Source organism: Chiroxiphia lanceolata, chromosome 5, assembly GCF_009829145.1.
Source record: "Chiroxiphia lanceolata isolate bChiLan1 chromosome 5, bChiLan1.pri, whole genome shotgun sequence".
Taxonomy (NCBI): domain Eukaryota; kingdom Metazoa; phylum Chordata; class Aves; order Passeriformes; family Pipridae; genus Chiroxiphia; species Chiroxiphia lanceolata.
In genome coordinates, this window is record NC_045641.1 from 43,842,086 (window position 1) to 43,867,214 (window position 25,129).

General features: G+C 44.2%; 2 protein-coding genes across 2 annotated transcripts; both read right to left on the reverse strand.

Moving 5' to 3' along the window:
* Positions 1 to 13,392: 13,392 nt before the first annotated feature.
* On the reverse strand, positions 13,393 to 18,226 carry DUSP6 (dual specificity phosphatase 6). The gene is given in 16 exon segments (XM_032689351.1): positions 13,393 to 14,633; positions 14,635 to 14,696; positions 14,699 to 14,824; positions 14,827 to 14,865; positions 14,868 to 14,891; positions 16,306 to 16,416; positions 16,419 to 16,571; positions 16,574 to 16,601; positions 16,604 to 16,642; positions 16,644 to 16,676; positions 16,679 to 16,731; positions 17,173 to 17,187; positions 17,355 to 17,411; positions 17,414 to 17,483; positions 17,485 to 17,562; positions 17,564 to 18,226. Coding segments are annotated over 16 exon segments (1,134 nt in total). The 5' UTR covers positions 17,762 to 18,226; the 3' UTR covers positions 13,393 to 14,585.
* Positions 18,227 to 18,452: 226 nt separating this feature from the next.
* LOC116787386 (translation initiation factor IF-2-like) lies at positions 18,453 to 23,353 on the reverse strand. Its single transcript, XM_032688953.1, has 2 exons — positions 23,279 to 23,353; positions 18,453 to 19,391 (listed from the first exon to the last, which is right to left on the reverse strand). The coding sequence occupies exons 1-2, from the start codon at positions 23,351 to 23,353 to the stop codon at positions 18,453 to 18,455; spliced, it is 1,014 nt and encodes a 337-aa protein (XP_032544844.1).
* Positions 23,354 to 25,129: the final 1,776 nt, after the last annotated feature.

Genomic DNA, 25,129 nt, shown 5'->3' on the forward strand with positions numbered 1-25,129 from the left:
CCATAGGAAGATGGACTTCCTTGTTCTGCTTCTCATAAAACAGGATATGGTGCATATTTAGAACTGAAATAGCTCAAAATGGCAAAAATGCAGACCTTCAGAGTACAGCCAAACTATGATTTCATTAGTATCTTCATTCCAGATTAGGCCAAATTTGACAACGGATGTAGCTGCACCTGTGCAATAACCATACTCAAAGTGAAAGGAACATGCAGCTAAGCTTCCAATAAAGGCCCTTGCTGAGTGGCTTACTGCTGAAAACTGAGTACTGAGTTTAAACTAAGGAAACATTGGCATCAAGTACTGAATGTGGGTTATTTTCAAGCATAAAGTGATACCCTTGCCACAGTTGAAACAGGTTCCTGTCAAAGATCAACTGACATCTCCACAGTCACATACTTCAGCTCCCTGTTTACTGGTAGCATCTGATCCTCTCATCATTCATGCTGTATATATGCTCACTCACTCCCAGGATCCCTTCTGAAGCAAAATTACTAGTTTCCTTGGACAGGAAGCCTGGACACAGTTAACAGAATAGTTTGCTCCAGGCTCCACTCCAGACAGACAAAATGGACTTGGACTGCAGCAAGTTTAACTCCTTCGGCCCATGACAGTTGTCTGATGTTACTCCAATAGACCTCCTGTCCTCAAATGCCCTACACACTGTCATGGCATAGCACAAGTGGCAATACATGTTTTGAATTAGTAAATCACAAATGCTTAATAATTAGCTCTCAGGGCAATATGGGACCAGAGGAAACCTGGGCCAAATACTACACCAAATCTGGTCATGCTGCCCCAAAGGGAGTAGTTACTCCTGAGCAAGGTGGACAGAAGCCATCTTGGACCACTTGGTCTGGGTCAGAGATCACCCTTGGGGCGTCTGCTCTGTTAGCAGTCATCACCCTTGAGAAGCCAGGGCAGAGGCCAAAGCTCCAAACAGAAGGATTTTGCTTCCAGGCTTACGGCTGGAATTTGAACTATTCACACTGATAGGTGCCACCCATCACCATCAGCTCTCGCCCGGGGAGACTGGGGTGGCCCCTCCAGCCTTTCTCCTCAGGGGCCAGTTAAAGTATTCTCTCAAAATAGATAATGAGGTAATAATTTTATTTTCCTAGTTGCTTAAGGAGAGTGTTAGAAGAGTTAATCCAGGGATCAAAGGTCTTTGTTAGCAGAGTCTTTTGAATCCCATGTGTGCTGGTCACAAAAATAACACAGAAAGTGTACAGACCTGAAAATGACAGCCAGGATGGAAACCAAATCAGTCACTACGTTCTCTTGGCATTTAGTGTCTTTTAAATGTTTGGGTCAAGTTTGATTTTGCTAGTTTATGTAGTCTGTTGTAGTATTTCACCATCTGCTGAATCTTTTTGTGCAAGTAAAACTTTCCAAAAGGGCCTTAAACTCCAGTGACAGAATACAGTTGTTTGTATGTCAACTGTAGCTTCTATTTATAGGATGATGAAAATATCCCCCAATCAGTAACTCTCCAAGAGACAGGCAATTCATAAAAATAGATTATAGAAAACAAACAAAGATGAAGGCATGTTTTAGGTTAATCAAAACATTGATATTCCAAACTCTTCCTCATAACACATATATTTAAGACATTTGTATATTCAGATAGTAAACCCATTCAAACACAAACAAACTAACTTTACATAGGATAAGGAATTTGGGTATTCAGGGAAAAGGAATATTAATATATGCTATAGTGAATGAACACAAAAATAAGTGGAGGTTTTTACTGACTCAAAATTAAATCAACTGCTTTCTGTGATACCCAGTAGAGCTTGCATGAAGGTACGTACCAGAGGTAAATGTGCTTTTAAAGGGTGTTGATTTAAGACCTGATTTGTTTGAAGATTGACTTGAAAGAATTTCAAAGGATGTAGCTTAATTAAAAATATTCCAAACTTTGCATTCCTCGCAAAACCTTTTGACCTCTCATGACATTTAATGCTTGAAGGTGAGGAGTTGACTGACTGCTTCTCACTTCACTAAAGGCATCAAAATCCTTCCCCCTGTGCAACAACCATCATTATTTGTTGATAGGTGTTCATTACACCAACCTAAAAGGAGTACTTGGAGAAGTGGTATGTCAGTAAGCTGTAGGTACCTACCGTACCAGGGGTACTTTTCTATCAAACATAGCTCATCCTTTAAAAAATGCCCAAGAACAGAATGTGCACAGGAAGGTCTGCACATTGCAGCTATCAAAAAACCTGGTACTCCCACAGACAGAAGAATCAAATGGAGCTATCCATTAACAACCCAGCGACCTCCACTGTCTCCCGTGAGGAATGGCTTGCTGTCACCCACTCTGAGGGGGAATCTCACCATGAAGGCTGTTTGCATTCAGTCAACACTTTGCTTTTATAGGCCTGTGGAGCCAAAGACTGCTAGACTTTTGAACCCCAGGCTAACTTCTGTCTGGCTACAGCCTCATTTTCTGGAGCCAAAATCTTTTTTAACAACTACCCAATAACAAGTAATTAGGGTAAAGTCTGCTAATCTCCTTCGGGCCTGGAGGTTGTATATTCAAAACCCGATGGGGTGAAGGTAGAATTACTGCCATCAAAGCCCGAGGCTACTTTGTAAAAGAGGTTGAACTCTAGGTCACGGAAATGTTAACTGGACAAAGAGAGATCAAGGCAGATAGTGTTAATATTAAAACTGTCCTACTGAGATAATGCAGAATTGACTGCTTTTGCTCTGGAAACTAGCTGAATGAAAGACATGAAGGGAAGGCTAGAGCAGTTCTTTCAAAAGGTGAAAACATAGCAATAAAGGATTTATTGTCTTTCTTTTATTTGGAATTCATTTTCAGCCCCTGTATTCAATAAGACAAAGTAAAATAATTTTTATGTCACACTGTATTTGGGCCACCCTGTTTTCTAAAGCTATTTGATTTACTAAATTGAATAAGTTATTTCTTAAATATCTTCTCTCTCTCTTCCAAAAGCTCGAGCAAAAAATTGATTAGAAATTGAGAGGTTTCTGCTCTAGACTTAAGAGTCCTGGGGACAAATGAGACTTGCTGGTTGGCAGGAAGGATAAAAAAGCTCAGACTCACACAGACGTGGAGGAAACATGCTCAGAAGAGAGTGGTGTCCACGCAGTGCCCTGGATATGTCACGATACTGCATTTTGTGCCTCTGCTACTTGCACACAGCAGAGATCAGGGAGAGATTCCAGTTTTTTAAAGGATTAGAGCCCAAACTCTGAAAATCTTCAAACATTCAAAATAAAATCACAGATTTTGCATGGAAATTCATCACAGAGCAGGGCAGCCATCATTCCACCAAATGGAGTCACTCCAAAATTAATTTCACTCACTGCCATCAAGGACGACGAATATGTTGCTACCCCCTCTCTAGTATCAATGCTGACAGATCCAACAGGATTGGCAGCACTTTGTTCTCCCCCACTGCTGTGAGCAGGTCTTTGCCTGCTGCTGCCAGTGGCTTTTAAGTCCCTATATGAGAGCGGAAGAGGAGAAATGTTGAGGCCAGTTATTTCCCGTGCCAGGTCCTGCTGGGCTCTGCTACAGCACCCTGGCACCTCCCTCACTTTTGGGAAATTGATGGAAATACTTCGGCTGACACAGGCAAGGGGTATGTTTGGAAACATGATGGCAATTAGCACAGCAGTGGAATTACCTCATAGTTCAATTCTCAGGACAAGATGCATTTAATGGTGCTGCAATTGCCAACTGGATTAAGCTAAGTAAAGTGGAAACAGATTTCTGCTTCCAAGCTGAGCTATCAGAAGAATCCTCTCGTGGGACTTCTTCAAAGCTCCCAGAGTAGCTGGTACAGGTACCACCATGGGAAGAAAAAGTGTTGTGTACAAGACCAGTGGTAGCAAAACCAACCCTCAGCTCTGTGATGGGACACTTGAGTGCACAGGGAAAGACATCTTCCTCCCAAGGAGGTAGCATCCTAGAGCTCCCTCCTGAGCTACAGGCAGAAGGAGAGTTTTTAGCCCCTCCAGAAAAAAAGGCAATAATCAGTGTTCTTTAGTTCCCTATCATTTTGTTGGCATTTCCCAGTGTTTTAGGGACCCCAGGTTGCCATTACCTTCATGAAAATATAAAAGTTCTCCATGCATGAGCTATATAAAACAGGCTCATCAGTATTAGCTTTCTGTCATGATGGGTAGGGATTGCATATATTTTCTTTTAATTATATCAGAGTAAAATAAACTAGTGGTAATGACTAATTGTGGCATAAAGTATTTGTTTCTTTCTTTTGAAGCATTCTTCTGACATGGAGATAGAACATGACAATGCATTTTTATGTCGATTATGTCCACGTGAGTTATCCCAGATAGGCGGCACAACAACAATGCTAAAATTCACCAAAGTGAACTCTGACTTTTTTTTTTTTCTGAAACCTAGCACAGGAGCAGTGTCCATGGTGCAACAGACATCGGAATATATTTCTTCAAGGTTCAGATTACGAGTAACTTTGCTACACTAGCAACACCAGAACTAGTTAATCTTTGCCTGGTTTAAATGCTTCACATATTAAACTAACCAGTGTAACTGTACCATTAAGCAATCCTGTATCCATGTGAATATAACAAATTGGTCTTTAGTCAAATACTTCTCAGACTAAAATGCAAGCCTGTCTCCTAATTCAAATACCTTCATCCATACTCTTTTCTGTTTTAAGTAGGTAAAATGGAATTTTGTGGTTACTGGTGAAAATTGTCCTTCAAAATACCATGCAATACTGCTCCAATTAGGTCAGCTTTTGGTTTTAGAATATGATTTATGAGAACATTATGGCTGTTACACAAAGGTCTGTTCAAACTGGGAAGAAAAAGTAGACAGAAAATTGCAGTGCAGAATAAAAAACTGGCCATTTTCTTTAAGGAACTTGTAGTTTCACATGTGGACGTTACCCTTTTGGACAGCTGACAAGCCACGTTGGGGATCTTGAAGGCTTGTTGCCCTAAGAAAGAAATCAAGTATGTGAGTCTGTCATGCCCTCTTGTACCATCCTATTTTAATTCTTAAAGATTTTTTCCATGAACCCAAAAGAAGCAGAAATCAGGAAGCACTTTCCTTGCCCAGATTCCCCCCAGCCTGTCTTTCCAATCAATTCTATGCCCAGACATTGGGGACATAGTTGGATTTTATAGCCAAGTCAATCTCAGCTCAAGCTAATGCCAAAAGATTCAGTTCTGTCTGTCCTTCTATTGCCTTTAATTGCATACTCCTATTCCCAACACTGCACTGTGTCTGATATTTTTCTGACCTCATGGTGTACTACATCAGCTCTAGATGACAAAAAAAGTATAGATAAGTTTTGCAGAGCTTTGCAGACATGCAAGCACTTATGACAGCAAAGGAAGAAACAAGAGCACACAAACAAAAAGAGAGAAGAAGGAGAAAGGGAATAGACTGCCTTTTCAGAGGCAACTGATCATCTGATTGCCTGGCCTAGCATCAGACTGTGCACTGCACCCTCACTGGCTGCTCCATCTCAATGTGATCACCATGACTGGTGACTTTTTTCTTTTCTGTACAAACAACAGATTGTACATCATATTCTTGTTTTTGCATGCACAGACCAAGTATTCCAGTACTGCTCAAGCTTTGTCATGCACCCCTTGCCTTGGGCCATAACCCATGTCTGCTTCTTACCATCATTGTATAAAAAACCATTTATTAAACTCTCCAGTACTAAGCCCAAAAGAGGCAAAACCATTGTCTTTATCCAACTCCGTGATTATCAACAGATTAAAAGACTTGCCTGACAAAAATTGTAAATTCTAGGCAGACACTCAAAACCAGCTAGAAAATTCTATAGAGAATGAATCAATCCTCATCATCACTGTAGGTAGAAAGTGCAAGGAACAGAATCATCTGACATTCACTTTGGAATAATACAGGTTCATTTCTATGTTTTTTGACTAACTCACATTTACAGGAATACATTAGAAAACCTATTTTTCTTTGTTCTCCCAAAGTAATGGCACTCACACACACAGCTCTTGGGCCTGATTCATCACTGCATTACTTCAGCTTTATTTCAGGGACTCCATTTATAGTGCAGCAACTACATGAGCTGTGAATCCTGTCTGTGATGCTCGCAAGAATAAAAGGGTAGGATGGCCTTTTAGGGGGCTCCTGACTTAGGACTCAGTTGTCCAATTCCCTGTTTGATGCTCCTCTGTGAGACGAACTCCCCAGGATGTGAGCGCTCTGCCATTCCCAGAAAATTGTTTCTTCCTCCCTTATGCTGAGCAGCCAAAACAAAAGATCATTTAGCTCCTTAGTTAGTTCAGAAATTTCTAGTAATGTGAGAAAATGCCCTGCCCAAGAATTCCTAGCTTCTTCAATCATTAGTGGATATTATCAATTATTTTGCAGCCAGCAACATGTAGTGTGTTTTCATAGCCAAAGTAATGCCCCTGAAAGTGTCTGATTTTGCAAATAGTTAAGCACTGGAATATTTTTACTGACAAGGATTAGCTCACTAAACTCTGTAGTAAGACTCAGCAATGTAAGGATATAGATAAGAACTGTAATTCCGGAATGTAACAACATGCACATCATTTAAGTCAAGCTATACACTGTATCTGGCTGTGAAGGACTCAGGGAAAAAGGAATTTTTCTTTTGACCTCAGATAATTATTGTATTTAATCTTAACATCACAATAATGTCCCATAGCTGTAACCAGCTCTCATTAGCCAAGGTACTGAATAAACACACCAGACTATTAAATCCCTGCTAGAGGAAGTTTACATACATTGTGAAGCATAAAAAATGAGGAACCTGTTAATTTTATTTCACCATAATTGACAGTCTTTTAAAATCTTAATACTGTAATAGCAAATGGGACTTGAGTGTGATCTTTGTGACTTTTGTGTAAAGCCATAGGAATGTTATTCATTTAGACCTCGACAGAGAGGTTGAAATGCATATTGCTGGCGTGAAGTAAAAATGCTATTAGAAGAATATTATTAAGGTTGCAATGTCAAGGATTTTGAATCTTATAGAAGAACTTGTACACCTAGATGACACCTGATGACTTCAACACAAACAAAACTGCTGATGAACCCCAGAAACAACTACATTTTCTCATCTCTGCCCTTTCCAGTGACATCACCAAGGTGCCCTGATTTCTGTCAATTGGCGTGTATTTTCTCCTCTGCCTAATACCAAAATTGTTCTTAGGTGACTGGCCCCAGTAATATTTTGTCCAGAGGAAACATGGAAAAGAGTATTTGTACTGCACAGTACAGGAATACTTGAGGCAGCTGCTCAGATACAGAACGGTACAGCTCTCCAATCAAACTTACTAGTTTTGGGGCAGACTTACTGCATAATCCTCTACCTCACTGACACAGCATCACAAATCCCCTCCCTCCTCCAAGGGCTGCCATCACTGCTCATAGGGCTGGCAGCTCAACATCAAGAGCCTGCTCAGCTAAATTTTATTGCTGCAAATCTATAAAGAAAGTTGCTTATAAAGATGCAATTGCTTGGCCTGTTTGAATCACCATCTCCCAACACTTCAAATCTTGGGCAAAATGAGCTATTCAGGGAAGAAGCACTAGTTGCGTTTTCGACACACCCTGCCAGATTTCAAGTTCCTTCCTGCAGGTACAGAATCCTGAGGATGTTCAAGGAAACAGTAACAGATTTTGTTATACAGACAAAAAAAAAGAAAGGGATTTTCTTCAGAAAAAAAAGAGCCAAGCCTTTTAGGAAGACATTTTCAGAGGGATATTAATTTCTTTTCATCTTTATAGACCAGCCTGAGGCATTTATATTTGAGTCCAAACAAAGTCTAGCAAAGCTGTAAACGTCTGAAAAGTCTTTTATAAGGGGAAGAATTGGTCCACATTAATAACAGGCATTGTCTACTGTCTGCTCTGACAGTAATCTGCAAATATAAAAAATAACTCCTTCACATACAGTAGCCTGCAAAATTTCACTTAAAACAAAAAACATGAGTGAGGGATTGTAAAATTGTGTGTGAAAGTCTAATTTGTTCTTCCTGGTTTTATTCAAGAAATCAGACATATTTTGTATTTATTTATAACAAAAACATCCTGTACAGAATCTGAGTATTACTCAGTTCCTAATGTTAAAGTGGAATATCAGCTCAGTGCTGGGCTGAATTTCAGCCTAGATGAGAGGTGCTGTGTTATGTTTCTTCACAAAGAGCCAAGTTGGCCTAGAAACCCATCAAACAAATTAATTCGGTAGAAATATTGACACAAAAAATGCAGTTTAGATCACTGATAACACAGGAAATCCTAATCAATCAAGCAATAGCTGAAGCCTCACTGACCCTGATTTTATTTTTTTTTAATGTTAGTTGGTCCCCAGGACACTTAAATTGAGACAATTTGACTTTCTAGCTCTACGTTTAGTTCAGAATACTATAACATTACTGTATGTAGGAAAAAAGGAACTAAAAAACCCACATATGTCCTTAATAGCCTCTGTGTAGAGGCAGATAATGTATTCAAGGGTTTCAAGAGCATTACGATCACCAGTCTGTGGCAGAGACTCCACTGGCAGTCTCTACTTCTATACTGATTTACATCATTTGAGTCTCCAGTCTACCAACTGAACAACTAATGTGTTTTCACAAATACTAAATACTAGTGCTTTCAGTCTGGTTTTGGTAGGACATCATTTCACAGCAAAGGTAAAAATTGGGACCTTCAAATTATGAAAAACTTTTGCCCTAAGTAAACCTAGTGTCAGTCAGCCATGTTTTTCAAATGGCTTTACTTGCAAATGGGAATTTATTTCCTACAGATTTGAGGTAAGCAGGTAAAAAAAGTTAAAAAAAATAGACTTCTGTAGTGCCCCAGAACACGTCTTTAACAGAAAAACAGAGAAGTTCATTAAAATAAAATTCTGGGAGTTAAGCAAGGACATTGCCCATTTGAGAAGGTGAAAGATCTTGGTAGTAGGACTTTGCAAAACACTTGTGTGTCCGACAAAATGAGGAAAGTGCTTCACAATGGTCTCCACATTATGGTAAACAGACCTCCCACATAGTATCATTTTATGTGCTAGTATCTACATTTCTGGAACAGCTTAGGGGTGGGAAAGTGCCAGCATTTTTGCATGCTTCCTGCATCCTGGGGATGGCAGCTGTGAAGTAGAGCAAGGCACACTTTCTCTTGTATCTCTCAAATATAGTCCTGAATGCAACTTCTGTCATTAAGAAATATTTCCTAAGCAGACTCCATACCCCCATTTTCCATCTGATAATTGTCTCCTTGTGTTTGTGGTAAGTCAACATCCTTCATCTTTGCCTTATGAGGAAAAGCTATGGCTGTAAGCACTTCAAAATTCCCTTAGTGCTTGCAGATCCCTATGATAACAAACAACAGAAAGCATCTAACATGCTTTTTTCCTTTCCTTACAGAGACAAGCAGTTCACTTAAAAGAGGGCAGCTCTCATGCCAGCTTTCTGTCTGTACTATCTACTAAGCTACAACACATGCTTATCTCTCAAATTTGGCAATGAAGAAAGGAGACGCATGATGCGGCACTATCCCTTTCTGGCTCTTGCAGGTGGAAGAAAGGGTAGGGTTTGTGTAACCCAAAGTCAGCACACACCATAAGAGAACACAGGTGGGTAGCCCTTATTTCCTTTTGGCTATGAGGTGTTTGGAGAAAACTCAGACACTTTGCCTGAATGCAGCATCTCACTGGAGTCCCAGGAGTCACTCATACGCACTACTACACAATGGAGAGGTCTGGCCCCATACTTGTGTATGTGAGGGAACTGAGCAATGCTGAGCACACACACCCAAGGTCTAGGGGGGCACTGAACTGAGTTTAGCAATTTGTTCCACCATCTTCACTCAGGCAAAGCTTTCAGTGATTTATAGCAGTGTGGAGAGAGGGCTTCAGCTGTAGCTTTCTTTAAATGTTCGCATGCAATTGTTTTTCCCGGAGTTCTGAATAAAGCGTCATCACACTTCTCAACAGGGAAAAATTTTTGGATAAGCTATTCAGAGAAGCTGAAGAATGTCCTCCAGGCACATGACTGTTAAAACCCTGCTTCAGTTTTGGTAAAAGATCTGCCTTGATCCAACACATTTTCTCTCTCACCCCTTTCCTCACCCCTCCCCTCTCTTCAAAGGGGGAGTCAGTGCCCTATGACACTGGATGGGCCCAAAGGAATGGCTGCTTCCTCACACCTGCCTTCCCTATTAGCAGCTATAGAGTCCTGGGTGCTACAGAGAGAACCCAGTGAAGCCACACGGAGCCAAATCTACACAGAGACAGGGAACAGAGATGGGGAATAAGGCCATCTGCTAGGAGTGCAAGAGGACAGCAGAGATATTTTCTTACTTCTTCCTCTCATATAACTTCTTATAGCTCACTATAACTGATGGAGTCCATGAGACTCATCTTACTCTTCACTGTGAAAACAAAGAGGAGCAGGAAGGCTTAAGGCTGGGAGAAAGAGGAGTTGATTTAGGAAATATGAGGAAAACAGAAAGAGAGTAACAGAGAAAAGAGAAAGGGTAAGAAAAAGAATGAGAAGTCACAACTATGGAGCTTAAGAAAAGTTCAGCAGAAGAATACAAGGCATAAGGGGAAGAGTAGCATTTAAAAGCATAAGAATGAGTATGGGGAAAGAGAAAATTATGGCTATAACAACAAAACCAGAAAACTTAGAAAAACACTTTGAAGGTGGCCATTGAGTGGTTTGAAAGAGCATGAGTGGGAAAGAGGAATGCAAGAAGGGAAATCACCACAATAAGTTACACGTCATTGATGCAAAGAAAATGAAAAGCAAAGTGCTAGCATCTAGTGTGCACCCAAAAATTTCCTTTAGGAAACTTTGTCCTTACCAGAGCAAAGGGGACATGGATTGCATAGAACACAATTTCATCCTTTGTAATTAAGGTAGAGATGGGTCATGTGAGAAAGCCCTGCTGACTCCTAAGGGTACAGTTTTCCTTCCTAGTATTTCCATAGCTTCTGAAAGATTTCCATACCTCACATTACCACATTATAATATGAAGCAGGTTGGAATTTTGTTAGTTGCAAAGGGGGGATATTTCCTTCCCCCCTGTACACATCAGGCCCATCCCTACAGGCACAAAGGATTTATTCTTCCCTTTACAAATTACTTCACCAGCTGAGGAACTGCAATAGCTGCCAAACCCCCCAGAAGCCTGAGACCTCTGCCCCCATCCCAGTAGGCTGAAATGAGGCAGGGGAGAGAGGAAGTGATTTATTTTGAAATAAGTGCTGCGGAGCAGAGGTGGTGTGACCAGGCAGGGGAACAGGACACACAATGCAGGAGCAAGCGAGAAAAGCTGGTAAGTTCTTATGTAGGATGAACCATTCCCTGCAGCATGCTGGGAGAGAGTTACTCAGGAGCCTGTGTGGGGATGTGAACATTGCTGGTGAGAGCCCTCACCACTCTTCCCTCCAAACATTGTACTCAGAGCCACCACGTGATTGTGAACACTGCCAGCAAAAACAGAGGTTGAACCAGGTTTTGGGGTTGGCTCCAGCTCTGTTTTGGGGTTGCCTATGACCAAAGTTGCCCTCGCCTAGTCCTGGTTCAAGTTAGCCAATGTCTAAAACAGCCCTAGTTCAGGCCTTGCTAGAGAAAAGTCTGGAAAAAGTTTTCAGCCTGTCTCTGCTGTATGTGTTGCATCTGAGCAAAGCTGGTCTTCTGTGCTTGCTTGTCGTGAAAAATGATGAATTTGCAGAAGTACCCATTGGTATTAGTCATTTGATGCAGCAGGAAGGAAACAGGAAACCCTTCTGGCATTAACTTTTCAAAGCAGTTTGCAAAGAAAGCCAGGCCCTCCTCCCTTAGGCTCCGTAGCCACTCACTGCTCTTTAGGCCCTCACTTAACAGGCATCTAGTCACAATTAACATTCACAACCCCCTGCAGCCGGAATATTTGCCCAGTGCAAACAGCTGAGGCATTTGGTGTCAGTCCCTTTCTCGTTCAGGCGTGTTAAAAAGGGGGAGGGGAAGAGGAGCCATACACTTGCCAAACGGGAGAGGCCTGATTGCACTCAACAGGTTCAGTTCACAGCTGTGACCCTGCCCCGCTTCCTGCTATTCAGATGTGTTACTCCCCTTTGTGGTAATGCCTGTGGCAGCCGGCCAGAAACACTATTAATTTCAGAAGTGGCCTGACAACAAACCCCAGCGAAACGAGAGGAAGTGGATGGGAGGCCATCTGTTAACTTCAGCAGAACAGTAGGGACACAGCTATGTAGGTTCTACAAGGAAAGCAGATTAATAATCCACAAAGAGGAAACTGGCTAAAATTATCCACAGACCATATTAAAAAAAAAAAAAAAAAAGAAAAAAAGAAAAAACCAGGGAGTCACTTGAGCTGCAGCTGGACAGGAAATTGCTAGAGCTGCTTGCAAATCTCCACTTTGACCAGAGCGCATAGGAATGCCAAGAGCGGAACCGTTCAAAAACTGGATTAGCACAAGCCAAATTCAACTGCAACCCACTTCTACTTTTACAGTTTATGCGCTCAATCTAGGCCACTACTGCATGAGACACTGACTCACTTTTTTCCCATGTCTTGTTTGCATTTCCATTTCACCACACTTGCAGTTTCTAAAATTACTTGAAATGTGCTCTGGCTGCCAGGAATTCTGCAGAACCTCAGCCGACAGCCCCAGCTGTAGCATCAGCCCCTCACCATGAACTGCACACAGATTTTGGCACCACCCTACCTTGGGCCACTTTCTCAGGAAGGATGTTAATGAATATAAGTTGCAGCAGGAAGTTTTGCAACTGCTATAATCCCCCTTTTTCCTTCTGTAGACAGAACTACTTGAACGGTCCAAAAGGAAATGAGTTGACTAAGGCTAAAGACTAGAGACTTTTCCTCCATGCCTTCATTAAGTTGCAAGGTGGCTGAATGGCAACAGAAAAATAATTTACAGGCTGCAGACTGTTGATGGATCTCTGTGAAATGAGTTCTGCCAGACGGCTAAGGAGAGCACAGTCCCATCTCCTGGCATCTGTAGTAGAGTGCCCAAAAATCATAAACAAACCCAGAAAACAGCAGCTCCTTATTCTTAAAAATAATAATAATAATGAGAACAAACTCTCATGGTCCAGAGTCAGGCGCATCCTCAGGGTAGTAAAGAGATGCTGGAATATTTGCAAACTAGTGTTAAGGCCTTCAAAAGCATTCCCTTCACAAAAGCAAGATGAGAATCCAGCACGTGCACCATTTAGGCACCAGTGGACCAAAGGGGCAATCAAGGCTTTATTGTCTTAGGGCTGTACAAAGCTATTGAAAGCAATCATTATCTTTAAACATGACCATATGTGTATGTGCAATTAACCACACCCACACAGAGGCGAAAAGGGGAATAAACCAGCCAGGTTCTCCATAGCCAAAAATAGTTATTTATTTATTAATAATTTAAGGTTTTACATTCTTATAATAAATTCCATCTTAAAACTTTTACACTGTGAATTAGACTCTCCCTTATTGGCAACCATGTGCAGGTTCACTGTGCGTACACGCAGGTACAAATGCTCGCACATACTTCCAGTTTTGTTTAAAAAAAAAGAAAAGACGCAAAATATTGCATTTGAGGTGAAGCTCCCTGAAGAATTTGTACAGAGTAATGCACTGTTTAGCACATCTGAAAGTTTTAAAAAGTGATCAACAATCCTTTCGCATTCAAAGACAACCACCTCCCAGATGATCTATTTACAAAAGGTAAGGCAAAAAATTAATTTAATTTAAAATATATATTATGTATCATGTGGAACCTACATCAAAAGCATGAGAAAAAAAAAAAATCACCACAAGAAAAAGTATATGAAAGAAGAGACTCTACTTGCTCACAAAACATAATTTGCAAACTTCTCACCATTGCCATTTCTCCCTCATGGAAAGCTTGCTTCAACTGAAGACTAAAATCCAGCATGCTCCAAATATACTCTTTGCCATTAAAAAACCCAACAACAACAACAAATAAAGCAGGATTTATGGAAAGCACAAAACACAGGTGTCCCTTGGATGATTTTTCAAATAAATGTGAATTAAAAAAAAAATTGCAAATTGATTTAATGTTAAATATTTACATTGATCAAGTAGAATACTATCAAACTCCCAGCAAACAAGTCCTCCAAATACACTAAGCTGAAATCTCTTTCTTGGCTCCTCTAATTAAAACAAAACAAAAAATAACCAGTCTTCACTGAAGACAAAGATGTATGTCACAGATCTGAGAGCAGAGAGGGCAGGAGCATTCCAGTCTACCAGAGAACATGTGCCCAGCCTGTCCAGCCTCCCCTATCCCCCTGGAAGTCCTCAGACCCAAGCCACTGCACAGCAGGGATGAGCACACTGCCCACCTGCTGCCTGCTCACTGTGGTCCTGCTCAGAGAGCTTGCCACATCCCTCCCTTCCAATAGCCCGATTCCATACTGTGTAACCTTCCTTGCCTGCAGCTGCTTTTTGACAGCAGAGGCCAGAAAAAAGAGAAAGCTGCATTCCTTTGTCACTGCCAAAGAGAAACCATTGAGGAGTGATCCCATGAAAACGGACAGGAGAAGGGAGGTGGTAGGAGTCACGTGGACTGCAGGGAATCCACCTGGAAGACGTTCGGGTTGGAAGCGGGTGGTGAAGTACAGCTGCTGGTTCGGCACTCTGTTGTCACAGGGGCTGCTCAGTCCCAGTTCTCTTCAAAGTCCAGCAGCTGGCCCATGAAGTTGAAGTTGGGTGAAATGTTGGACTTCTTCATCTTGACAATATCAGAGGCATCATTCATGGATAAGTTCAGCTTCTGCATGAGGTAGGCCACCGTCACGTGACCGAGCGGCTGATCCCTGCTAAGCAATGCACCAGACTCCGCAGTTCTTCCACCGTGCGTCATCTGTACAGACAGGAGGCAGAGAAGGACACGTAAAAACAGGGTCTTGGTTAACTGATTTCTCAACACAAAGAGATTAGTATCAAGTAGGAAGAAAGGATGAATCTGATCCCAGTGGTCAGCAGTGCAACTCAAGAGTTAACTTTAGTGGCTTAAAACCAGTTCAAGAGGAGAATCCACTCCCCCTAGTACCCGAGTCCAAGAGCTGAGAAAGCTAAGAATGAGACAAAGGGAGCAGGACACGCTGCATGACACTTTTAAAAGTCAGTTTTAAAAGACACGCTTTTGCCTTTAAATTCTTACAGTCCCCTTGCCCCAACATTGGAAATCCTGCAATATGTCACTGAATGGCTTTTATACAGACTAGCAGACTGCAAAGGTCTATTAAATATTCTCCAACTGTTGTGCAGCTAACAATGGAGGTATTCAGGCATTTTAAAAGAATGAGGGAAGTCACAGGGGACAACCCATTAGGAGGAACGATGGATTGTCAACATTGGTTGAAAATGGGTTCCTTGTAATAGGAAATGCATTACAATGCCTGGAGATTAGTTTTCTTTGTGGCTTCCAGCCCACATTTCTTCCTGCTGGGCTCAGATTACCTACATTCTCCACTATTACCGGTATCATTCAACCGGATCACAGCACAGCTTCCCAACAGATGCGATGCCCACCTCACGCACCCCGATGGATGGTTTTAGTCCTCCCCGAAACTAAGGAGAGTGTACATTTCAACCAGAACTCTTTAGGTTCAAGGGGACGGGTTCCAGAGCTGATAGGTGATGTTTAAGGGCCAGTTGACCGAGGCACCGGGGCCCGAAGGGTATATTATTATTACCACGAGATTTAATTAAAGCTCTGACTAGACACTTGTCAGAGATACCGCTTATGAATAATTTGCATTTAAAAGCTAAAAGTTAGCTTTCCAGATCGTTTCTTTTTGTTATACTGCTCTTCAGTAACCTCAAGAAGAAAAACAAACAAAACAAACAAAAAAAACCCCCAAAAAACACAACAAAAACGACAAAATAAATCAATAAAAATAACCAAAAAAAGGGAAATAGCCATCACCAGGCTCATTTTTCCCCCACCCCCATCCAGCCAGGAACTGATTTAAGAAGATCCCCATCCTTCAAGTGCTCTAGTCTCCAGCTCCGCCACAAACGGCTCAGGGAGGAATTTCACAGCCAGACAAACCAGGTATGCTTTTGCAACCTACAAAAGTCGCTACAATTCACCGGGGCTCCTCAATAACCCCAAAACAGTCCCTAAAACGCCCCTCAACTTAAGCCAGCTTTAAAAACAGAAAAGAGGGCATCCTCCAGAGACTGCCATAAACGCTGCTACCGCTTCTCGCCCGAAATCTCCCAAATTCTGCCTCCTGACAACAACTGTTAGCAAAATAACGAAGTCTCACCTATAAAGGAGATGGCCTCAGGAAAGAACTGAGACAGATTTTGGCTCCAGTGGTCAGAGATCGGAATTTGTTTGTACTTGAATTCACCGGCATTTTCAAAGAGATTGGGTAGTTAGGGGTAACATTCAAGATGTACTTAAGGCCGAACTCTTCTAAAACGGTCCAAATTAGTGAGTCCTTGGCACAGCCTAAGTAGAGGTAGGGTAAAATTTCCACCGGGAAGGAAGCTTGGTTGTTGGAGAGAGGGCTGCCATCGGAGTCGGTGCACTATTGGGGTCTCTGTCAATGTCAGAGTTCAAACGTCTGATGATGAATCGGAGCTGATTCGGAGGCCTCCCCAAGCCCAGGACTGGCAAAGGAGGGAGAGCTGCTGGCTACACGAACTGTCTAGGTTAGTTTCGCAGTGCAAGGCGAACTCGGCCTGGACTTGCTAAAACCACCTGGAATAAAAGCAAAGAGAAAAAAAATATGCAGCCTGATATAAGACGGCAAGTCAACTTACTTCCCTGGTACAGCCCTGTCTGCAAAGGGACGTCTGTTTCGCACCCTCTCGAGCTCCGGGAAAAAGAAGAAAAAAAAATGTCACACACTCACGCAGACATTATAACTTAAAGGAAAGGCTAAGAAAATCGCCCGCTGCGGCGGAGGGCTCAGCACATTCAGATTAAGCTCTGTGCCGCTTCGCCCTGCGGGACCTCCGAAGAGACGTCTCGCCAATTCCTTCTGCAACGTTGCTCATGCTGGTATCCTGTTAGTCCTTCTTCCCCACGCTGCCACAGTGATTCCGGATCTCGAGGTCTTCCTAAACCGAAGCGAGTACAGGGATGGCTGGGAGAGGCGGGGGGGGGGGGGGGGGGGGGACGAAGCGGGAGGAAAAGCCCCCTATACAGATCAGTGCCCTCATGGCGCGTCAAGTGCACTGGCGGAGGACGCTGCAGACTCATCCCCCACTCTCTTCCCGGATAGAGAGCCTCGAGGCTCGGTCCCCGTCCCCCACAGCCTCGGGCCCTAGGCAGAGATCTCTCTCCACCCCGCGCGGCCTTTCTCACCTTCCAGATAAAATGCCTTGCAGCCTTCATCTTTGAGGCGCTTGAGGAGCAGCCCCACACAGACTCGCCGCCCGTGTTCTCAGTTCCAGTCGCCGGCATGTGCTCATCGTACAGCACTACCGTGTCGGTTGCCTACACCGGCGGGCGAGCGCTCCCGGTCCTCCTCGCTGCTTGCGACGAGGGACCGCAGGGGTAGGTTGCCCTTCTGCCAGCCGCCGCAGCATGATGCCAGGAATGGCCACGTTGATGGCCGACTCGATGTGGGACGACTCGTACAACTCCTGCGGCCGACAGTCCATCAGCAGTAGCCGGTCATTGCCCATCTCCAGCTGCTCGTTCAGCCACGCCACCGATTTACTAATCGCCATTTCCGACGCGAAAGGGACGGGTCTGAACGTATCTAGCATGAGGAAGGACGGGGGAGCGGACCGTGCTCTGGAAGCGCCTCTCTCTCTCACAGAGGCATGCGGCTGGCTCGGCGGGCGGGCTGCACCCCACCAACTCTGCACAACTTATCTCCCTCCGCCCCAGGAAAATGAATCACGCAGCCCCCCCGCCGCCTCCCCCGCGCCGGGCGGCGGTGGAGCTACGGGAGAGAAGCAGCACTGGCCCTGGCGTGTATGTGTGTGTGTGTTGTGCGTGTGTGTGTGTGGTGTGCTTGCGTGCCCGCAGCCAGCCTGCCCTGTCTCCTCTTTTTTCTGTCAATGAAGCCCTGAATGAACCTGTCCTAATCCCCTGCAAGCCCGAGCCCTTGGCTTTCCTTTCCTCCGCCACGAGTGAATGAAATCCAATGAACTGCCGCCGAGCGGGCTCCCCGGTCAGCACGGAAACACCGCGGCGGTGCCGGTGCCCCTTCCCTCGCTCTGCTACCCCTCCCCTCTTCCTCCCCTCCCCTCGCCCGGCTGCCGCCCGCAAGGCTCGGCCGCGGCCCCGCGCAGCGCTGGGCTCTCAATGGGCACAAACCGGGGGGGGGGGCGGCCCGCCGCTCAAGGATACATTCTCACGCGCAGTCCAATGGGGGCGCGCGGAAGGGGCTGTTTGCCGCGGCGACGGCCGGCTGGAACAGGTTGTGTTGATGAATCGTTATGAGTTTGTCATTCACAAAAACGGAAAGGAATTTCCGCTCCGGATAAGCCGAGTGCAAACAAGCGGCAGCCGCGGCGCGGCGGCGGGGGTGGCGGGGGCAGGTGAGGGGGCGCGGCCCGGCGCTCCCCCTTCCTGCGCCCGCACCAGCCGCGGGGTGGCCGCCGCAGCCGGCGGAACAAATGGCACTTTTCTTTTCTCTCCCTCCATATTTTCGCTCCCGAAGTCAGACCCCGCGGGGGCCGGCCGTGTCCCCCCTAATTTTCCCGCGTTGATCGTGGCCCGGCTTTTCATTAGGGCATTCCCGGGAATCCCATTTTTAGGGAGGCGGGTGGGCTCTGTCCTCGGCTGATCTCTACGCGGGGTGAAGGGTAAACCCCGAGCTAATCTCTTCCTACGCGGGCCGGCTTTATTCGCTGCACGCAGCACAGCCGGGGAGCCGGCGGCCGCCGCCGCAGGAGCTGCCTGTAGGCACTGATGGTGCAGCTCGGGCGGGCCACCCCAAAAACGTGGACCGGGGAAAGTGGCCCGCCTCGGCTCGGCCGGCTCCTCCAGGTAGCCTGTAATCGAGTTGCGCTCGCCCGGCTTCGGCGTGAGCCCTTCGTCAGCGCCGAGCCCGCAGCCGCCCTCGGGGCGCGGGGAACGCCGGCACCGCCGCCGGCACAGCGCGGTCCGGTCTGGCCCGGCCCGGTCCGTGGGGCCCCCTCGCACTCGGCAGCGTCCGCCCTGGCGGCCCCGGCCGCCGCACCGGCTCCTCCGGGCGGGGCCCCTCCGTCGCCGCCGCCGTCCTGTGCTTCGCCCCGGGCGGGCGGAAGGGCACTGCGGGGCCCGCCGTAGCGGGGGTCGGAGGGGAGATGGCTGCGCTAGGGGCCCGGTCGGAGCGGCGCCGGGGTAGCAGGGGCCGGGAAGGGACCGAGAGGGGCCGGAGGGCCGGGGGCGCCGCGGGGCCGGGAGCTGAGCCGGGAGCGGTTATTCCAAAGTGCGTGTTACCAAGGGGATAAGGGAAAAGCGAGAAGCGGCAATAAATCGAGAGAAGCCTGGCCTAAATGCTAATCCCGCCGCCAACATCTGCTTGGAAGTAAAATTGTTCAGGAGAGGCTAATCTCTCTTCCACTGCTGCTGCGCTTCAGGGCTCACTATTTTTAACTGCAGCTGAAGGAGGTTCTTTAGGTAGCGAGTGGCTGGAGAGTGTGACCCTGGGAACAGATAGTGGCATGGACAATCCTGTGTATTCCACACAGGAAACATCCGTGATGATAATTAAAGTTGGCACATCAGTCGCTGCAGTTTGAAGCAAGGCTGTCACCCAGATGGCATTAACGACATCCTCCCCAGCAGGGATTTTGAGAGGATCCCTGCTTGCTACCTTTTTCAGAGGCTTGAAAGTGGAACTGAAGTATTACGCAAACCTTGCTCTGTCTCTAAGCCAGGAGATTTCCTCGAACTGATATTCAATTCACTGGACACACACCACACATCTTTTCCACGGCTTGGTGGGGACAATGGTCTGGTCCATCTTGCCCACTATGGACCTGCCCCTCTCTTGTTAAAGAGTTTGCAGGCTGTTCTTACCAGGTACTTCACTTGCTGTTCAGCTCTTTGTGTTCAGGGTGTGGTGTTTAAATGTCCAGAGCAGCAGAACAGGGACAGATCAAAGCAGAAAGCAGGAGGCTTTGATTTTATTTATTTAAGTTTGGTTGGTTTTAGGTTGGGGATTTTTTGGGGGAGATACCCCCTAGTAGTAATAGCGAAGCCCAGCCATGATGATGATGATGATGATGACCCGCCTAGTAGTAATGCAACAATAAGTAATGATATAATTTAAAGACATTTTTATCTTTAGTACTCTCAGATCTGATTGAAATACTATGAGAATTAAAGGTTAAGTATACGAAGGCAATAAGATGAAGTACATTCCAGAGAGTTGTATTTTCGCGGTGGAGCTGGAGACAGGGACTTGTAATGGTGGTGGCTACAGCCAGCTCATTGCATGGCAGAAGTTTAAGGGTGGCATTTGGTGAGCTGGGATCCAGGCAGGAGATTTTGCAGCGGAGTTAAACAAGTAAAATAAAAATAGCACCCTTTGAATTTGTAGTAATATCTCCCTCAGTACATATCAGCTGAAGAGCTCTAAAGGAGAAAGAAAACTATGTGCCACCTTGTTGTCTTTGTGTTTGCATGCATGTGTGCACTCACTTTTCCTCTTTCTGTCTGAAACAGTCTGTCCTGTCAGTCACTGAGGGATACTGGAGCAGATTCACTTAACCATGCTACCATTTGATGCTTTGTCAGGGACCGGATACACAACACAAGCTTCCCCAGGAGATCACTTATCCTTCAACTTCCAGAAGCTTTTATAGTACCTGGGCAGTAAGAAGAGCCTATTCCTGTCAGCCATGATCCCTTCATTCATCCAGTTGTTGGCAGTTAGCTTTTGAACCCTGAAATGTTAGTTTCTGGATGGGGAGGGGGTGTTTATTTATTTTTATTTTGTTGGATTTTTTACTTCCTTGTCGGTGGAGAAGACTTCTTCAGTCCAGCTCAAAGCTGATTCATCACAAATAACCAATTTTACTGGCTTTTGGACCATAAACCTTTTGCCCATTCTTAGCATATGTAAAGGCTCCAATAGATCTCTGCCTATGACCTGAACTTGTCTTGACCAGAGATGCAGACACAGAGGACAAAAGCATTGCACGCATGATGGCAATTAGTTTAGTCTTGCTTTGCCCAATTCCTTCATATGTCCCTGTAATAGAAGCTCTGGCCCTGAATTAGACAGACAGGCTATCTACATAGTGTAATGGGAGAGAGAAGTACCCAAAAGGCAGGTATCTATGGCATTTTGAAACCAGGCCAACTGGACCTCTCTAAGATGCTTCACAGTCTGGCATATTAAGGCAGCAATGAAGAGGCATCCTCACAAGGCTAAGTACTGATGAAGTTTCTTCTTGCCTTAGACATCAGGGATGAAGAAGGCCAAGGAGTGTGAAATGTGCTGGCATCAGGATTTTGGCTGAGATGCCAACTCAGCTCAACTCTGTAAATGCAAGAGCTTGGAAATGTAGTGAGGACAGGTTTCTCCACTGACAGGTCATACTTAGGCATGAATTTTGAGGATCATGACTGTCAGCTTTGACTGGAACAACAAATGCCTGTGATTCAGCTAAATGGTCATTCAGCTTTAGATATTGGAAGTTAGAGGTTCACATTTTACCTATTTATTTATTTCTCTTATTTACCATTTTTAGAGGGTCATCAGAGAGGACAAACTGCACTCGAACCATTCAGTTCCTTCCACTGTCTCTAAATGGTGCCTAGTGGAACCAGCCCTTACTTTTACATGCTTACCTTACAGTCTGTGAGATTCTCACCTTCAGGTTTATCTGTAAGTCCTTTATACAGTTCCTTTTAATTTCACTGAAAGTGAGAATCAGCGTATGTCTGTGTTGGTTTGTGTGAATGGTCTACTTGAAAATAGAAAGACACAAGTCCTCCTAGACCAAACTGCCAATAAAGTACAGTGCCACTGGTGCAAAACTCGTTAGTGCAAGATGTCTCAAAGAGAGAACAAAAGCACCATATAAAGCATTTTATTTGTTTTATGTAAAGTGCAAACAATTTATGGAAATTACATTTAACTGGTTATTCAATGTCCAATTATTCATGCCTAAAATAATTCCTGAAGCTGGAGAAATAAACACTTGAATGACCCATTTAGGAAATCCTTTTGACTCAAGTGCTTTCCTTGAAACGGCAAATAGCTGGATGACTTCAAGCATATGTTTAATTGTGCCTTGTAATAAGTAATATAATTAGCAATTACTTAGGAATGATGCTTTAAAATACTTATTAGCTGCTACAGACATGCATTTATTTGAGGTTTTATTTTCTTTTGACTTCTCATGGCATAAACAAAGTTCCATTCTGAATGCAGCTCACATGTGAGTTCTTCAAATTGTTCCTTAGGGTGGGCAAAGGTGAGCAGTTTTGTTTGACAGCAGCTCACTGCTGGCTGTTGGATTCTCTACTTAGAGGATAAAACTAAGCTTGTAGGAGGGCAGCATAAGGCACACATATAGCAAGCCTCATATTGGGCAAGCACAGAGGCAAGCACTCTAACATTTTTTTTTCTTCTTCTTTTTTTTCTTCCCACCACATGCTACCATTTGTAGTGACAGTTTTGGTGGCACTGACCCGTGTATCACTTCACAGTGGTTTACATTCTGCTGGCAAAAGAAATGTAGCACAGGTGGGCATCTCTCTCTTAAAAATAATAAACATGAAGAGAACAGAAGGCTGTGTGTCTGCGTGCTTTCCTTATAATTAATTACATGTTAATTTGATAACTTTCAAATAAAAAATGGACTGTATAATAGAGGCAAAAAGAGAAGCACGCTAAATTATAAAAGTGCTACAGTGACTGTGATTGCATAAAAATACAGACACACCATTAAATTGGTGGCAGTGATTAAATTAATAAATTCACTTACTGGTTAGGATGCAGATTTATATGGTTCTATTACCCTAGCTAAGGGAGAGAGTAATTCCCATTCAAAAGTCATGATCCATGGTGCAGGAATATTGTGCTATTTGTATAGGGACAACAATGTGCTTATGTTATTTCTTTGCCAATACCAAAGAGTTCAGTGGTGTCCAGAGCGTGTTTTCATGTTGTGCAGGCTGATGTGTTCCTCCCTGCTGTTGCCTGCTATTCAGTGACAGTGTGTATCGCAGTGTACTGGGCACATACATCACACCAGATGAGGCTGCTGAGAAAATACTATAATCTCTTTAGTACTGCCCATTTTGGCTTACTAGGCACTAACATGTGGGCTTACCTGGGGAGGCATTAGTGCTGCCACTAAAGTATTTTCCTTCAATAGCACGGTCCCATTTTCGTCCCATTCACTCATCCTATGAGGAGGAAACCTGACAGCATCAAGGAAGCCTAGAAAGCAGCTCTCTTTTCCCAGTGCTAAAGATTTATTTTCCTCTGTGTTTACAAAATCCCCTGCTACCAAGTCTCTCTCTTGTTCTGACCATGGGAATAAACCCTGCCCCTGGGATGACTGAAGGCTTGTTCTAGACCATGAAAAGAGTAAACAAGGACTGCATTTGCACAGTGCAGGGTAAATCAGCTGTGCAGAGAGCAGAGCAGGGACAGCAAATTATGTAAGAAAAGATCTTCGTCCTGGGACAGGCATATTCAGGAAAAGAAATGCTGTAGAGCTATCTTATATTCTGGTTCCAAAGAGAGGCAATTAGTAGTCCAACCCAGGCACGAACAATTCAATTTCCGCTGTTTGTTTTTTATATGGCCACTGGAATGTGTCCTGGGGACCCCATGGAGTCAAGTGCACAATTTGGCTGCAGGACATCACAGGGGGAGACACATGGACAAATATATGTCCTGGCCTCTGTAACTCCCATTTAGCACATCTGTTTCACTTTTCACAAATGAAAAGTCCCTTATAGAGACCTCTCCAAGGCCAGGCAAGACCTGCACCAAATGGGGTAAATGCAATGACAGAAGCAAGAGTTTCCTTATTACTGAGTCTGGGGCTTTCCCTGGTGACCTGCTGCTGTCAAAAAAGGCTGATAAAAACTTGTTGAGGGGGAAGCAGCCAGATGTAGCTGCTAAAATGTTCTACTTTATTTAAAAAAAAATAGGTTGCAATCATATGTTGAATTTGAAGCACCAGTGGTGTTGGCTTCCAGGGAATGGAATGTGAGATAAGTCACTAAATCTTTGTGGTTTATTTGCTACATTTTGCACTGCCACCCCCCAAAACCAAGGAAGCAAACAAACAAACAAACTAGAACATAAAAATAAAGCTACCAAACTACAGTGGTCTTAAGAGGTCAGTCACCACAACTCTTAAGTCACACAGATAAACCTAGTAATTTCATCTGAAAGCTTGAGAGACTTTGGTTGGTAGGAGAGGGAAACCAGCAGAAAGAATTTGATGTAAATAAAACAAGTGGGGAAAGGATAATGTCCTAAACATGGAGCAGTATTAAAAATGTCTGGAGTGGTATTGGGTTGTGCGCATTACTAGGGAGGTATATATTTAGGGTGCAGAGTCCTTTTGAAAGGCATACATCTCAAGGTATAGCCATAAATGGGTATGGTAGTTCTTTCATCATCTTTGATTCTGCATTTAAGAGCTTTGCAGTGTAAAATATGCCTTGAAGACTGGGTGTGTATAAGTGTAGTCTCTGCAAATGTTGACAAGACAGTTACTGTTTTTAAGTTTACCCTGGTTTTAGTATGCTTACGTATTTATGAGAACTTTATAGTAGAACTGTCACATCCAAATACCAGGTCATTGCTTGTTATGTCAGAGCACAATGACATGATGATTACAGTACTGTTCATGGTCACAGTTTTTGTTACTCATTTGGCACATTTGGCACATTGGTGTAACCAACATACCACAGAGGTAAATTATATTAAAATATTACTTTCTCTGTGTAGTTTTGTAGTAGAATCATAAAATAAAGTAAAAACCATTTTCACAAATTATTCTGGCTAAATTATGCACGTAAATCTCTGTTTAAGGGTTCACAAGCGGTTGTTGTAGAGATGCCTACACCCTATGCTTTCCAGGGATATACTGGAGCCTTCCTGCTTTCTCTTAGAGGTTTTTGTCTAGTAATCTTTAAAATATTGTTTGGTTATTTTGGTT

Bases quoted from the DNA above. Each gene is read 5' to 3' on its own strand.
- LOC116787386 (XM_032688953.1), bottom strand. From the start codon at position 23,353: ATGAGTGAATGGGACGAAAATGGGACCGTGCTATTGAAGGAAAATACT. The intron at 19,392-23,278 runs GTAAGCCCACAT...CTCCCGGCTCAG, and splicing joins CAGCACTAATGCCTCCCCAG to CTCCCGGCCCCGCGGCGCCC.